Source organism: Urtica dioica, chromosome 12, assembly GCF_054948205.1.
Source record: "Urtica dioica subsp. dioica isolate 48M chromosome 12, U.dioica_male_clone48M_v1_H2, whole genome shotgun sequence".
Classification (NCBI taxonomy): Eukaryota; Viridiplantae; Streptophyta; class Magnoliopsida; order Rosales; family Urticaceae; genus Urtica; species Urtica dioica.
Window position 1 is genome coordinate 22,576,991 of NC_142767.1, and position 16,849 is coordinate 22,593,839.

The window sequence follows — 16,849 nt, forward strand, 5'->3', positions numbered from 1 at the left end:
GTTTTCTTATTTGTCAATGTTTACAAGAACGTAAAGTAATGTGTGATCTCATCAAATGGCTCGTGGTGATAAAAAAAAAAAAAAAAGCCCACCTTGAATGCAATTGGTATTTGGTACATAGTCAGACACAAGTCATTTGGAGGTGACTTGGACGACACGTGAAGGTTACTTTTTCAGTACATGGCATAGCCCCAAAGTGTGAGGAGCTCATCATTTTTTTGACACAGCCATTGACCAAATGAGTGGACATGAATGGCATTCAATAATGGGGTTTGTGGGGTTTCAGTACATTCATGAGAAAATTAATAGTGACTTCTTTAAATTGTTTTCACAAGACTTTGTCCTTTGGAATTGGAGATTCCCAAGTTCACATTGTTTATCAATAACTTCTAGTATAAATTGACAAAGTGGAGCAAAGGAAAATGAGAAAGTCTAACCCCAAGAGTATAATGTGTGGTTCATAAACTCACACGAGATGCTTTTTGGACACAACCATGGACCAAAACATTGCAGATTCTTGGACAAAACCATGACACTCAATAATAATCCTTACTATGATGATCACATATGAGTCACGAGTTAGGTTTCCTCGAAATCATGATAGAGTCGAAATACTAAGGGGTTATAAACAAGCTTCAGAAGATCGACTGGTATGACTCTGTCATTGGGATTATCTTTGATGACATTTACGATTTATGATAAGGTTTCTACGAATTCCTTTTTTTTTTTTTTTTTTGGGGGTCATTGTGAGGCCAACGGAGCATCCCACAATCTTGCTAAATTAGAGTTGTCCATGGTCTCACACAAGGTTTGAAATGCCGTTTTCGTTACCGTTTCGAGCCTCCCGATTTACGGAAAATCGACAAGCCGACAGAAAATCGAACAGAAAAATGTGGTAAAATATATACACATATTTTTCAACTTTTAAACACATAAAAAAAATACATTGTGTATATAACTTCTTTTTTTATTATAGAAAATCACATATATATAATATTTTATAAATATTCTAGTAATGTACACACACACACATGTAAATATTGTATCATTTTTGTTTTTATACATTTTTAAAATCATTTTTTTTTATCTTTTGTCTTAAATTAAATAGCATAGATATAATAATAATAAAAAAAAACCTAGACTAATACAAGCACAACATGGATCAATCAAGTGGATAGCACTCCAAACTTGGAGCATTTACGGAAAAAAAAACTGCCTTAGTCAGCGGGACACCCTTCGACAGCGGTGTCGTCGGCAGAAATCAGCGAAAATCGTCGAAATTTAAAACCTTGGTCTCAAACGAGGCTTAGCGGCGTGGTTTTCCACTTTGTATCTAGGATATTGTTGAGGCGGAAGCCAATTATTAATATAATGCAAGGGGTACACTTTCCTTTCTCTGAGTTTTTCCCTTTGAGTGATAAGTTTTAATGAAGCCCATTTCTTAAGAAAAAAATAATACCCTCTTTCTATTTTCTTATTATTATTTATTGAATTTTTTTATCCTAAATCAGCAAAAGCTTAAGAAAATACCAATATTTCCTTGTTTTTTTTTTCACTCTTCTTCTTCCCCAAATAAACTTCTTTAATAAAAATCCGAGCCAGACAAAAAAATCAGGGTGCTAATATATTTATATCTTTTATACAAAAGAAATCAAGCCCTTTCATTCTTCATCTTGAATCTTGATACAATTTTTGTATTTTATTTTATTCTTTCGTAATAAGAATTTGGAAGTTCTTCATTCTGTATCTTCTTTAATCAGACTCTCGCTCTCGCATTGCAGCGGTGTCGCTTATGTGTAAAACTAGAATCTTGCTTATGTGTAAAAGTAAAACTAGAATCTTACTTATAATACGAGTTACAGAGCTGCTTGTGAAACCTTTAAAATAAGATATTTGAATGTGTTAATAAATGGGCTTGTTGTTTGAGATGATAAACCTCGATCTCAACTTGATTGTGTTTTTTCTGAGAGAAAGAGCATCAGCTAGTAATTTGATACTTTGGACCAAAATAATACAAACTATATTTTTGGACACTTTTACAAGTAAGTGTGGACATATATATATTTACAATTATTGTTATTTATAAACTTATAAGTCTACACTTTATGATAATTGTATAATTTCATATCTACATTCACTAATAAAAGTGTACAAAATTATTATTTAGTTTATTTTGATCCAAAATATCAAAGTTGTTATTGTTATACCGTCTTTTTTCTTATGGTAAAAACGACGCCTCAATTGCAAAAACGACGTTACAATATAAAATGACAATTTAGTCAAATGCTAAAAATAAGCATGACTAAAACCAAGCAACAAGCGACAAGCGAATTTGAGACAAGCGACAAGCGGATTTGCGACAAGCGACAAACGAATTTGCGACAAGCGACAAGCGAATTTTCAACAAGCGACAAACGAATTAGCGACAAGCGACAAGCGAATTTTCAACAAGCGAATTCGTAACACGCGACAAGCGAATTTGAGACAAGCGACAAGCGGATTTGCGACAAGCGACAAGCGAATTTGCGACAAGCGACATGTTTTCTCTATAAATAGCTCGCTCACACAAATCAAAAGAGGATTCACAACTGAAAATCCTCTGAACTTTCAGTTTTTCTCTCAACCCTAGAATTCTCTCAGCCAAATACTCTCCCAACTTCAAAATTATCCCGGATCATAAACAAAGACCGAGAGCCACCTCTCGACGGGAGGAAGAAAAACAAAAATCCAAGAATCCACTCACATAGCAAACACACTCGCCCTGAACTACGTCGTGACCTGATCCCGCAAAGCGGGTACGTAGGCAGTTCACGAAGAGCACGGTCACACCCCCCATTCACCCTACTCGCTCCTCAAAAAACACAAATCCTCTTGAGAGCCGAGGAAACGTGACCCTGACAACAAAAGATCGAGACACGTCGCAAGCTCTCACCCCGACACGTGTCCCGTAAATGTTATCCGAGAAATCGCATTAACAATTATTACTTATGATCATCTCTTTTTCTTTTGATATGAACGAAACCTTTTTTTTTTTTTTTTTTACACACAATACTCAATCGTGCATGTATACACTCCGGCTATAGTGTTTTGACCGGTGAGCCTATAGAAGGGTAGTTCTCTTTCGATTTCCTCGTCAGAGATTTAATGTTACGATCCAGGGTAATAAATCATAGTTAGTTAATTTTAATTCTTATACTCTGGAATTAATAAATTTTTTAACCAAAAAGCGGGAATTAGACACCAATTGGCTAACACGCCCCAATTCTCCAATTAGTTTCATCTATTTATAGCTACTTGAATTAGGCAAAACTTGTTACGTTTTGAATGAGGGATTAACCGAGTGAATCGATCCTGAAAACGCAATGTAACACAAATCGTCCTTAGTTCTCTTTGCAAAATAAAATAAATAAAAAAAAACCAAAAAAAAAAAAAGATGGAAACCCCAACACAACCATTGATATATAAAGTTTATGAACCCACTCAAACTAGCCGAAAGAGGACCCACATATCTATATCTAAGAAGACTCACACTCATGAAATGGCATCTTCTAAAGAAGAAGAAGAAAAAAAAAACCTATTAAGAAAATTTAAACAAGCTCGAAAAAGTTTTTTAATATCAACTTTCACAAACAAAGTATTTCTTAAATGGTGAAATTTTATAAATATATTGTCATGATGACTTCCTGAATATCTTAAATTTTCAAATATTTCATAAATATCTCATTTTTAATTTTTTTTATGATTTTACGTTATTTCAAGTTTCGTGCCTATCTTTTTTTTTTTTAAACATTAGGTTTTAAACTTAAAAGATTTGAACCTGATGATTATCATATGATCTTATTGTCAAACATTCTAAAATTTCACCCATTTTCTACGAAAAAATTGTACTTGATTATATTTTTGGAATGCTGCAGAAATGCCGTCGGTTTTAAATCCAATGTTTTATTGGAATTTCAAATATTTTCAGGGATATTATTGATTATAGAATTCTAATGATTTAGTCGGCTCGTTGATTATCTTCCATCTCCATTTACTTTTTGACTTGGTCTCGAAATTTCCTTTACATAATTATAGAAAGATGAATTTTAGTCGTGATTTTTCTAATCAAGTATAAACACATGTGAAATGGTAATGATTTATGCAAAAACAATATAAACATGGGACTAAGCACAGACTAAACGTCAAATCAACTCAGTTGATTGTTTTAGAGTCAGCTGAAAGTCTCCATGAAGACTAACAAATAAAGGCACTAAAACTTGGTTTCATATTATGATTAACTTTGAGATCGTAAACTAATTAGATAACTCGAGAGTTTTACTGAAAAAAAATGAAGATTGTTTATTTGAAACGGATGAATTCTGTCTCCCCACTAAATAGCATACATATGTATATTTGTATTTATCTTCCACTTGCATGGCATGTGTGGCATGGTTATACTTTTTTATTCAAACAAAAAAAAAAAAATTCACCGAGCCTTTTTTATTCAAACAAAAAAAGAAAAAATTCACCGAGCTTTTTTTATATCGGGAACGTGCCAACAACCCACAAGTAGAGTATATAATTAGCTAGTTGGAATAATGATTAAAATACCGATATCGATATCTAGATTCTGATTTTTTGATATATCGACTACCAACAAATATATCGATTAGTTCTATAAAATTTTCAATACTGATTATCGGTGATATCGATGTTATATCGACTACCGATGGATACATCGATTAGTATCTTATAAAATTTTCAATACCGGCTACCGATGTTATATAGACTACCGACGGATATATCGATGAAAATTCTATAAAAAAAATATAAATTAAAAAATCCATGCATATATATATATATATATATATATATATATATATATATATATATATGTCTCCAATTCGAATAGATAAAATAGTTTTTATTTATTTATTAATATGATAATACAGTTCTCAAATACTATATATGTAAGACAACAAATAAACTCAAAATACACACTACAAATAATAAAATAGTATGCATATACTACCGATTTTTAATATAAACTCAAATATTATTGATTTTCTATTTACATACAATAAATTAATGATGTAGTTTATAATATATTTTAACAAATTATAAAAAATTAAAATTATGATAACTATGTGTGTGTATATACATATATATATATATATATATATATTTAAAATCTTGGTATTTTCTTTTACATATAAAAATTAAAATTAAAATTACGACAACTATATGCATATATACATATATATTTAAAAATTTAATTCTTTATTTTACATATAGATATATACATATAAATAGGTATTGACATATATATATTATTAAATATAAATAAGGAAATATTGATAATAGTAATACAAAATAAAATGAATAAGTAAAAGAAATGGCGTTGTAAATTTGTAACCAAAATTAAACTATAAAATTAGGATGTAGCCAACGTTTGCAAATGTTTAAGAAAATAGCAAAGAAAAATTATATTTGACTTCAATATCCTTACATTAAACATGTTATAATTAATAAAAAAAAATAATTAATTTAAAAAACTCGACAATTAATGTATCGATGGTAAACTCTGACGGAATTCTACAGTAGTAGACAAGATTTTTCATCCAACACAATTAGTCTATTTTTGAAGCTCTCTTCGCCACGAATCCGTAGGATTTGGGAATCACCCAATTTCGAATTCATATAAGGGATATATGAATTTTTGAAATTATGATGAGGAAAAAAAGGATGAGAGAGAAAGAATGATAAATCAATGTAGCGCAAAAAAAAGGGGCTGGAATGACAAAATAGAAAATTCAAATGGGTTATTCAAATGACACCTCATCTGTTTGACTATTTTTTAATAAGTTTTCGAACGTTGGTTATACCCAAACGTGATGTTTGGAATGACCTAGTAAATAAAAAATAAAGTAAAAATAAAATAATAAATTTTTTATTTAAAAAAATTCAAATTCGAACGATTTTTTCTCGATATTATATTTTTTAACTACAAAAAATATATTGATATTTTGTCGATATATTTTCGATATTTTGTCGATATATTTTCGATATTTTAACGATATTTATAAAACGATAATGAGTATAGCTGATATTTTATCGAGACTCTTCAAAAAACGATATATCGCCGATATATAGCTATATATCGGCGATATTTTGAGCCTTAACTTGGAATAATAATAAAAAAAAAAGATTTTTTTTTAAAAAGAGAAAAGTAATTGAAATACAAAGATGGCACAAAACGTAAATATGTGGAAAGAAGTTCTATCCATTCCACTCCCATAGAGAGGAACGGTGCTTTATGAATAATTGATCCATCCCAATATATTTTAATTTGATGTCATAAAGCAGATTCATTCACTCAGAAAACCCGGAAATATGCTTATGAGTTGATGAATAGGTTGATTTAATTGGGTCTATAATTTGTATATTTGTGAATGTTCAATTCATTTAGTATAGGTTTCGTTTGAAAAATGTATTAAATAATAAAGAATTATATGGACTTTGTTACTTGAATAATAATATGTCAATATAATATCTGGATTATTTCAATAAAGACTTTTTGTGTGTTTCCCATTAACTTTGTCATAGTATTTTAGCTATTGCAAAGAAAACTATTTATAACTTTAACAAAAATTATATAATTCGAATATACAACTAGTTTTTAGTGATAACAGTTAAATATATATATATATATATATATATATATATATATATTTTAATCCAGATAAAATTATGTTGAAACATAATATTTTTATTAGTATTATTAAGAAATTAGTGATATTGCTAAGAAGACATATCACAATTAGTTTTGTGTTTGAGACATGCAATTTGACATTTGAAATGTTATAGGTGCCGAAATTTGTGGAGGAGCTAAAAAGAAGAACAATTTAATAAGTGAATTGGAATTTAAAAAAAAAAAAAAAAGTGAATTTCGGTCATCGACGGCACCACTGTTGAAGCAAAAACGGTCGACGTAAAGCATGTTATTTGTTTCGTCATTGTTTTTCACCCGAATATCATCGTCTTTCGTTTTTTATCGAATATCGTCGTTTTTTTCACCGGATGTCATCGTCTTATTTTTTCTAATGTCGTCGTTTTTCAAAATTCTGTCGTTTTTTTTTTTAATTTAGAGAAAATTTGCACAATTGAGATTCAAAGTCAAGACTTACGCTTTGGATGCACAAATGTTTATCACTAGACCAAGATACAATCTTGTTATATTTCGTACAATTTTTTTAAAAAATATGTAAATCGATAATTTTAATATGAAAAACATATAAAAAGAAAAATAAAACAGTAAATTTATAATTATCATAAATTAAGTTATTAAAAATGTGTCTCACATAAATTATAAAGTTATATATATATACACATATGTATATACACACTTATACAACTAGGTATATGTAATTGGGTATAAATACGTTGATATTGAAATTAATGAGAATATTTGTTATTATATTTGTGCAAAAAAATTAGATATTGAAGATTATAATATATAGTTGACATAAATCTCAATTAAAAATTGAAAAGATACATACATACATATATATAACATATTATATAACATTATTTTCATTTGGTTTTTTATCGGCATGTCAGTTTTACATCGAAAATGACATTTTATTTTTCCTTTCCACATTTTTTCGTTCGATTTTTTCGTCGGCTTGTCGATTTTCCCTAAATCAAGAAACTCGAAACGGCATCGAAAACGGTATTTCGAACCTTGATTTTAATAAAATTTAGAAAATTAATAGTCATTAATTTAACAAAGAAATTGGCACGTGCCGAAATTTTTGAGGAGTTAAAAATAAATAAATAAAAGTTACGGGGTGATGTACTTAAAATAAGAACAGTTTAATAAGTATGGTTTTAATAAAGTGTAGAAAATTAATTAGACAAAGAAATTGGCATATACTGACTTTTTTCAACACAGTGCTTAAAAAAAAAAAAGTCAATCTACAATAATGATAATATTTTTCCCTTTATATAAATTACTACATCATTCACTTAAAAAAAAAAAAAAAAAAAAAAAAAAAAAAAAACCTACATCATTAAATACCTTCGGGTCTCTTTCCGTTTCCGATATACTTTCGTGACTCTCGTGGTTATTTTCGTAATCACTGCATGCTCGTACACGTAAAATTCTTTTGACCCATCTATTTAATATAAAACTCTTTGAAATTGGTAGGAAGGAACTAGACGAAAGCAATTTGCTGAGAACAAGTTGCCCCGCAAACGAAAGTCCCGAAACATTTATGATGATATATAATATATTAATATTCATAATTTATAAATACTAAAAAATCAATATATTACACATGCATGTGATATTGTCCATGACAATCATAAATAAAGAAAAAAAGAAAGAAGAAAGAAAGAAAACCGGTAACACTACACATCAAATCAAAACCACTCATATTCAATTATTCATTTGGTGGCCATAACAATAACAATAATTAAAAAAATCACTTTCAATAACACAGTCTAGTCTATTCCCTAATTAACCAAACAATTGATGATCATCTTCACCAAAGAGATAATACTCTTCTCCGAAAAGGTAAACCATCCTCTCTCTTCTCCAATGATCACCGTCTTTTTGATCTTGACCATTACTACTCGGCAATAGTTTGGAGCGACAAAGAGGACACGTGCCTTGACCTTGGTCAACCCAAACGTCCAAGCACTCTCTGTGGAACACGTGGCAGCAATTGGAGAGGACTCTCACCTCTTGCCTCTCCTCCACTTTGCTCAGGCAAATAATGCACTTCACGTCCTTGCCTTCGAAGGGCATAATCGGAAGTTCCCTCTTCACCGCGTCGACGAAGATATGGGCCGGAACAGGGACGAGCGAGGCCCAATTACCACTGGGCCGGAAATCTGGCTCGGCCATGAAATCTTCAGGCATTTCCAGCTTCAGAAGCGTCACGATTAGATTGCCTAGAACCAGATTTATTGTGCGCTTTAGATGGGGAAATAGGACAAAGCTTAGGATAGAAGAGACTATGACTTTCACTATGTTTGGGACGAATCTTATATTGCTTAATAAACTAGGCAAACCCATGATGAAGAAGAAGAAAAAGATAAATAATAAGAAGAGGAGTTATATCTATCTATTTATATGTGTGTAAAAGAAATGTAATGTAATGTATACGTAGAATATAGTGTTCCACTAAATTCGCTTTGCGTTCATATAGTATATATAGAGAGAGAAAAAATATATCAGTTTGGCATAGCATAATGACAAGTTCAAAGTCTTCAAACTGACCTTTTTTTTTCTTTTCCTCTTTATTTTATTCTTTTTTTTGACGACGTGGCTTGTTGTAGACACTTATAGTGAACGGAAGGTTGCAACTTGGACTAAAAATATATATATAATTAATGTTGTCTATTTTTTTAAAATATTTTTTTAGAATTATTGGTCACCTGAAGTGAATCTTATACAGCTAATATAATCCAATTCCTGGCCACCAAGGATTTGATTGTCTATCTCCATAATAAATAGAATTACGTAATATTTTAAATCTGATGATTGACCACCAATCGATCGGAGGGAGAAAATATGACCATACTGTTACAAATCCATGTCATAGTAAATTATATAAAACACATGTTTATATCTTAAAAAAATAAATATAAAACACATGTTTAGCTTGAGTTACTCAAGTACTTAAATAACATCTAGACTTTGTAACATTATATAATTACAATCCAAACAGTTCTTATTCATTGCGAATAAATGAGGCTACCTAAGAGTAAATCATAATCAAAAGTACGTATCTTTATTATAATGTAAGGCTAAGTGCTAACGCTATACTTATAAACAATAAGTATGTAGATACAAGACTTTATTGGTTGGTGTAAGTTGTGACTGGAAAAGAAGTATAATTTTTCTTCGCTCATTATATTTAATTTTGAATATATCAACATCTCTATGCTTAGTTTGGACTTTCGATTAGACATTATATTTGAAACCTGTGATGCATCAACATCTGGATTATTAAATATTTTTTTTTTTGTTACAATCGTATGCACAAGATAAACGTAGGATATCTATTCGCAACTTTGTAAAATAATTTGAGAATGTAAATCACTCGCTACTTGAGACAAATTTTGTTAGCAAATAGTCACTTATTGCTTGATTATAAAAGACTAGTCGAATTCGTTTTTTTTGTCAGTCAAATATATAATTGCAGCTTAATTATCAGTTTTAAAATATAAAACTTCTATTTTTGTGTGTTTCAGACTTTCAGTTCTGAATAATTTAAAAAGTATAAAGTAGTTTTTTTTTATGGACAACATAGAATAGTTTTCTTTCTTGACCCGGTAATCTATATTTGGAAATGACTGAGAATGATCGAATCTTTATGAATTGTAGCATGAACGTCGAAGTATCTTATAAATATGCTTTTTAACCTTGAGATGACAAAGTTAGGCAAGTTGTTTGGTATTCTCACCGACTAATATAAGATGATCTTAGCTTTTCTATAAATTAAAAAGGGGAAAGAAAACTTTTTTCTTAACATTATAACAAAAAGGTAACGACTCTATGATATATATCCATCTATAACATATTTATTTCATAACATATATAATAACAAGGAGTTACACTCTTCCAAGTTTCCTTTCCACTTTTCCTAGTATTGAAAACGGACGTGGATATGATCGAGTCCATCTATTCTGTTAGTGTTAGTGGGATCGGGTAACGGGGATACTTAATGGATATACGGGTCAAAAGGTACCGGATAGACTTTTGGGTATCGAGTCGGATACACATCCGTTTAACTTTTTTGGGTATCAAGTCGGATAGACCCATTTATCCGTTTATATTTAAAAAAAAAAAAAACAACCAACACTCTTAATATCATTAAAAAATATTAAAGAAAATATATCAAAGTCAATGCTATTCAAAATAAAATTAAAATTCGAAGTTTATAAATATCTTTTTTTTTTTTGTTTAATTCATTTTTTTTATTCTAAAAGCTAACAAAACAACGCTATCAACATTAGAATATTAGTCAAGTGATAATTAACGCTTGAAACAACCTAATGGATCCGAGATCAATCCTAATGAAATAATTTTTTTAGTGTTAATGGACTGATACCATATACATGTTCACCTATTCTGTTATCCGGACCCGTTAAAAGAGTATCGAGTCTTACCCGTTTGTCCGATAAAAAGAATAGCTATTACCCTCCTGTTTAAACTGGGTTACGGGTAACATGCGAAATTGTCATCCATACTCAAGTCTGGCTTCGCCAAACATCGATATGTGACGTTTATGGTTTTTTTTTTCTTTTTTCATAAGCCTCTCGGTATAATACAATTTTTTTTCTTTTTTCATTTTTTTATCCTCGCTCGCATGAGCGCATTTCAGGAACTAATTATAAATATAAATACATATGTTACTTATATAATTTTCTTATTCCGAGCAAAAGCTCGGATGCTCCAAGAACATAAGGAATCCAACACCGAGTCCGAGTCAATTAAGCCCGAGGAACAGTAAGATAAGGAACGACCCGTTCATAAGGAAATAACGAACCTCATCGAGCAGAACTTCGAATATAAGAGAAACTAATACGTCAAAGACTAGTCAAACAAATTTTACACGTGCAAATAAATAAAAAAAACTTGAGTAAAACGCACATCTCGACGGTTATTCCGAGCGCAAGAAGAAGTAACTACCCACTACACAGGTTTGGGAACGATTATTCAAAAATTACCGGAACGTGGGCTTTATCACCTCCGTACACTCAGCTCCAAGCTCTATAAATAGATGAGGAAGTGACACAAGCAAGGATATGCACAATTTTATAGTGAAACTCGACCAGAAAGCTTCACCTATCGTTCTACACTCTCATTTACGTTATCTCTTTCATTAGATTCATCTGTATACCAATTGTTGTAACATTTTTATCTTTCAACAACATATATACACAATATCTGCTCTAGCGTGGCTTCACTAATAGATGATATCTCAAGATTACTTGAGTTACAAGGTACACCCAACAGCTCTCAATATATCTTACACTCTCAAAGCTTCTCTCAGAAATTTTTATTTTTTTATTTTTATCTTATAACCCGATTTAAGAACTCTCTCCTCAATCTCTTCACTCGTATTTAATCCTTTGATTGCTATACAATAATGTGTGTTCCTAAAACCCACCCTACTAATTTGAATACTTATAACCAAGAGTACTCACACTTTCAAGCCGTAAGCCATACGATATGACTTTATAAACCAGTCAAAAATGTCGTTTGCAATATCCTAAAACGGTTTTGCTCACAAAAGTTTTTATAGTCGTTGTGAAGCCTTCCTGCACAATTAGTTTCTTATAACCGACTTTAATTCCAATATTTACTCGCTCGATTTAATTAACAATAGATACAACAATTTACTTTGAAATAGAGATGCTCTAGCTAATTTGTCCGCGTTATATCTACGCTCATTTAAATATGCTATAAAAGCTTGAATACCTTTAATTAAATCATAGAAAATGGAACTACTTAACAAAATATGCTCGATTGTTCGTCTTCTACCTCAAAATAGTTGAATATGCAAACACATTACTTTATTTACATTATAAATTACAGGACAGATGTATGGTCTAATCAATTATTAGAATTCATCCCATACTTTGCCCTAATTAACATTATACTATGAAACTGTAATCTATTTTCTCAAGGAAAAAATATCACTAAGAAAAGGTGTGTAAAAATTAAATCTAGGCGTTTGCTGCCTTACTAAATTTTCTAGTTCTAAAAAATACGATATATTCCGGTCCGAACAATTCCATAATATCCGTTCAGGTTAAATCCATTACTCTTTATGAAAAAAAATATTGATAAAAAATTTAGAACTAAAATGTATTCTAATGTTTGAAAAAAAAACAGTTAACAGTACAAAAAATTACTGATTTTATCTTTTTTTTTTTGTGAGCAGAACTGGAGCAAAATTCAGATATTATTTTGGGGATGCGACATTGATGTCCCAATTATGCCTAGATTTGGTACAAATGAATCCAAGTTTAATCATTATCTACAACAAACATTTTCGTTCAATAAAAAAAAATTAGATATAATTAAACATGCTAGCCAAAAAGACAGTCCTCTCCAAAAAGATAGACCATCCTCTCCGATCTCCATGGGTCCTCTTGATCATGATTCTGTGTTGGACATAGCTTAGATCTGCAGAGAGGACAAGTGAGTTGACCTTGGTCAATCCAAGCATCAAGGCACTCTCTATGGAACACGTGGCTGCAATTCATTGGCACTCTAACCTCATGGCTTTTCTCTATTTGGTTCAAGCACACAATGCATGAGCAAAAAGAAGAGCCCTTGATGCTAATATCTTCTTCAATTTCTTTTCTATCGAGGAAATCGCTAAACGACATACGTGGAATCTTTTCCTTCACGGATTCGGAAACAATGTGGACCGGGACGGTCGGAAGAGAAGCTAAATTTCGAGGGTGATTTTGGTCGTGATCGTCGTGATGATTATAAGTATTGGGACATAGTTTTGTGAGGTGAGAGAGAATGTGTTTGAGTTGGGTAAAGCTTGAGAATGCCATGAATGAAGATTATTTAGGCAACTCTCAAATAATCAATATGAAAGGAGAGAATGGTATATATATTGAGTATTCAAGACAACAAAGATGCATTAATGTACTTTAATAGCTATTTCTTTTATAATTATTTCTTCATAATTAATCTTGTTTAAACGACGGCGCGTTGGACTTTGAATGTCAGCTAAGATGGCATAGACAATTTGAAAGAGAATAATATATAGCATTATTGTGAACCTTACAAAAATTGAATGATTATCTGTAAAATCTGCAGTAATAAGTATCTAGGCAGTCTTTCAACCGATTTTTTTTTTTTTTTTTTTTTTTTTTTTATATATAATATTCTAATATGTCTTGTATATAATTGACTCTTGCAATTAACTATTACTTTTCTTGATAAATATGTGTTGTCATTGTTATCTTGTGTTTCATTTTTTGTTGTTACTTGCTAACGTTGAATATTGGAACCAAAGCTATGTAATTTTTTTTCTTTCAACATACCAACAACGAATTATTTGTATTAGTGTTCACATACTAATTGTTAATTTTGTTGTATTATGAGTTCTATTTGATTTGTTTTTAGTTTAATATCCTTGTCAACATTTATAACATATTTTATTGTTACTTTATAGAAAATGTCTGTATACTGTATCTATGTCGCGGTAATCAATATTTCAGTAAATATCTAACCCATAAGTCGAGCAGTATCTCAAAAAATAACTATGAAATTTAAGCTGATATCTTTGTCGATATAATCTTCTGTTTCTGTAAAGTTTTAGACAGTCGGATATTTTGATCATTGCTCGTACGTACGTTTTTCCTAATTATTAATTTTTGCTAGTGCTTCCTATGGCCTAGATAACGTAACATTATTACGTTGCCCGTTGAAAAAAAAAAAAAAAAAAAAAAACAGGAAATCCACACGGAAGAAACGCTTTGTATAAAGTATAAACTATAAAGCAATAGTATTCATTTGAATAAGTAAACCGTAAAGTCATTCCACGTTTTTTCATATTACATTTAATCGAATAGACAGACGGCGTTTGACATTAAATTATAGAGAACTGTATAGATGTTGAATATGGATATCAGAGTAGGTAATTATTATATGGTCTCCCTTGTACCAACCAGCATGATATTATTGAGGCGTATAGAATATATTTAAATGAACAAACCATGGGCTAAGATGGCAGTATTTTAAGAGTTTTTTTAGAATGGTTGGTCAGTATTTTTGCCATCAACCAAGGTTCCGAATTTCTCTGAGTTTTTACGAAATTTCATGAAAAAGGCGTTTTTTTTTTTTACTCCCGGCCATCGGATGAATTATTTTCGTTTCATATCATAATTTTCCGAAATTCTGATGGTAAATCATGTTCGACATGATGAAAAACGATGGGGAAATAGTATATTAATCAACAAAGTTAACTAATCATGAGAAAGTTGCAAAAAATATGACTATTTGCGATTTGTTTCATTATCTAATATGAGCCATATATTAAAAAAAATATGACAACGAATCATACGAATGGCATGAAAAACACTTGTTTAATGATATTTTCCCTCCCTAAAAAAATGATATTTTGTCATTAAAATGGCATGAAATGCAATTTTTCATAACAGTTTTGTCATATTTTTAGAATAAATTACTCATATTGAATAATGAGAAAAAACATTACCAAATAATTATACTTGTGGAATAATCTCATTCTAACCAACATTTTGAAAATGTTTAAAAACTAGCCAACTGTATTAATTAACTGCCTATTTTTTACACAAATGCCCTCATAAAAAATCCCACCCAAATACAAGTAATATAATTTAAAAAAAAAATCGTGTAACTAATTTCTTAATTTAACCAACCGTCAATTAATACTTAATTTAACTCACTGAAGAAACAAAACAATTCTGTAGAAATTCCTTAATTTAACGATTATTTATGCTCATTAACTATGAAATTTTGAAAAATACCAGAAAACCAGAAATTACTACCTACAATTTCAAGTTATTAACGATTAATAAAATTTAGAAAACATAAATGCCCAAAAATATTAACGACAATTTATAGTTATTACCTCCACAAAAGACAAAAAAAAAAAAAAAAAAAAAGTTGCATGATGATGATAACGGAGGCAACAACTAATAGTTGAATAATGACAACGAATATGGACCATTTGAGAGAGAGAGAGAGAGAGAGAGAGAGAGAGAGAGAGAGAGAGAGAGAGCTCTTTTTTTTTAAAATTGTTGATCGTACATTAAGATAGAGAAAGAGAAATTGTGCGATGGAGAGAGATAATATACACTTAATAACTTCTTCCTAAAAATTAGGTGTCGAAATCTATTTGGTTATTTATTGAACATTTTTAAAAATTTGGCTAGATGAAAATTTTCATGTTTGAAGTGGCTTAATTATTAATATTTCCTAAAAACAAATGCTGGATATACAAATGAGGGGAGGCACAATTTGGGCAGATGAGCCACCTAGTGCCGCCATGTCTTATTTGATCAAGATTTATGCTCTTTCTTTAAATAATCTTGTTTCTTCATGGAGGTCAATATTGATCTATGAATTCTAAACAATTTTATTTATCCGCAGTATACATTTTTAAGGTTTGCTATATTATCACAAACACATACGGATTGAGTGTCTGAGTCATTAGAAATTATCTTTTACGTGTGATAAGATTCGAGATCCCACACACCTCTTTATAAACTGCACTAAACTTCGAGTCATTTATTAATATTACTATTCGAATTTTTTTTCTTTCTCCTTGACTTCTATTTTATTTATTATTGCTACTGAACTAACTCTTATTATTGTGATTAGAGAAAATGATGGCATAAATAATTAATATTTTCATAAATATAGTTAAAGACCAATAATTCTATTTTTTCGCAGTAAAAATACTTAATGTCGGATTTTAAATACTACATTGTTAAATAAAATCACATAAGTTTAACGGAAATACATGTAGTAACTTCAAGTTTATACGGAAACTTTAGTTACTGCACTGTTAAATAAAATCACTTAGTTACCATTATTTAAGTTTATGTTTATGAAAATATTAAGTATTTACGTCGCTATTTTGTGTTGTAATTATTATTCTTCAGCCTTTAATTAATTTTTTTTCTATATTCTAAAATTTTCCGTTTCATATGGGTAAAACTTGAATAATAATATTGTAATCTTGTTTCTCCATGGGTAAAACTGGAATTTTTAAAAATTAAGAGTAAAAGTGGAAAGCCATAAGAGATATCATATACATCCAAAAAAGGAAATAGCATTTTG

General features: G+C 30.1%; 1 protein-coding gene across 1 annotated transcript; it reads right to left on the reverse strand.

The window, feature by feature from the left end:
* Window positions 1–8,500: 8,500 nt before the first annotated feature.
* On the reverse strand, window positions 8,501–9,061 carry LOC149380483 (uncharacterized). The gene has a single exon (XM_089604162.1). It carries the CDS (start codon window positions 9,059–9,061, stop codon window positions 8,501–8,503), a length of 561 nt encoding a protein of 186 aa, XP_089460288.1.
* Between the last annotated feature and the right edge of the window lie 7,788 nt (window positions 9,062–16,849).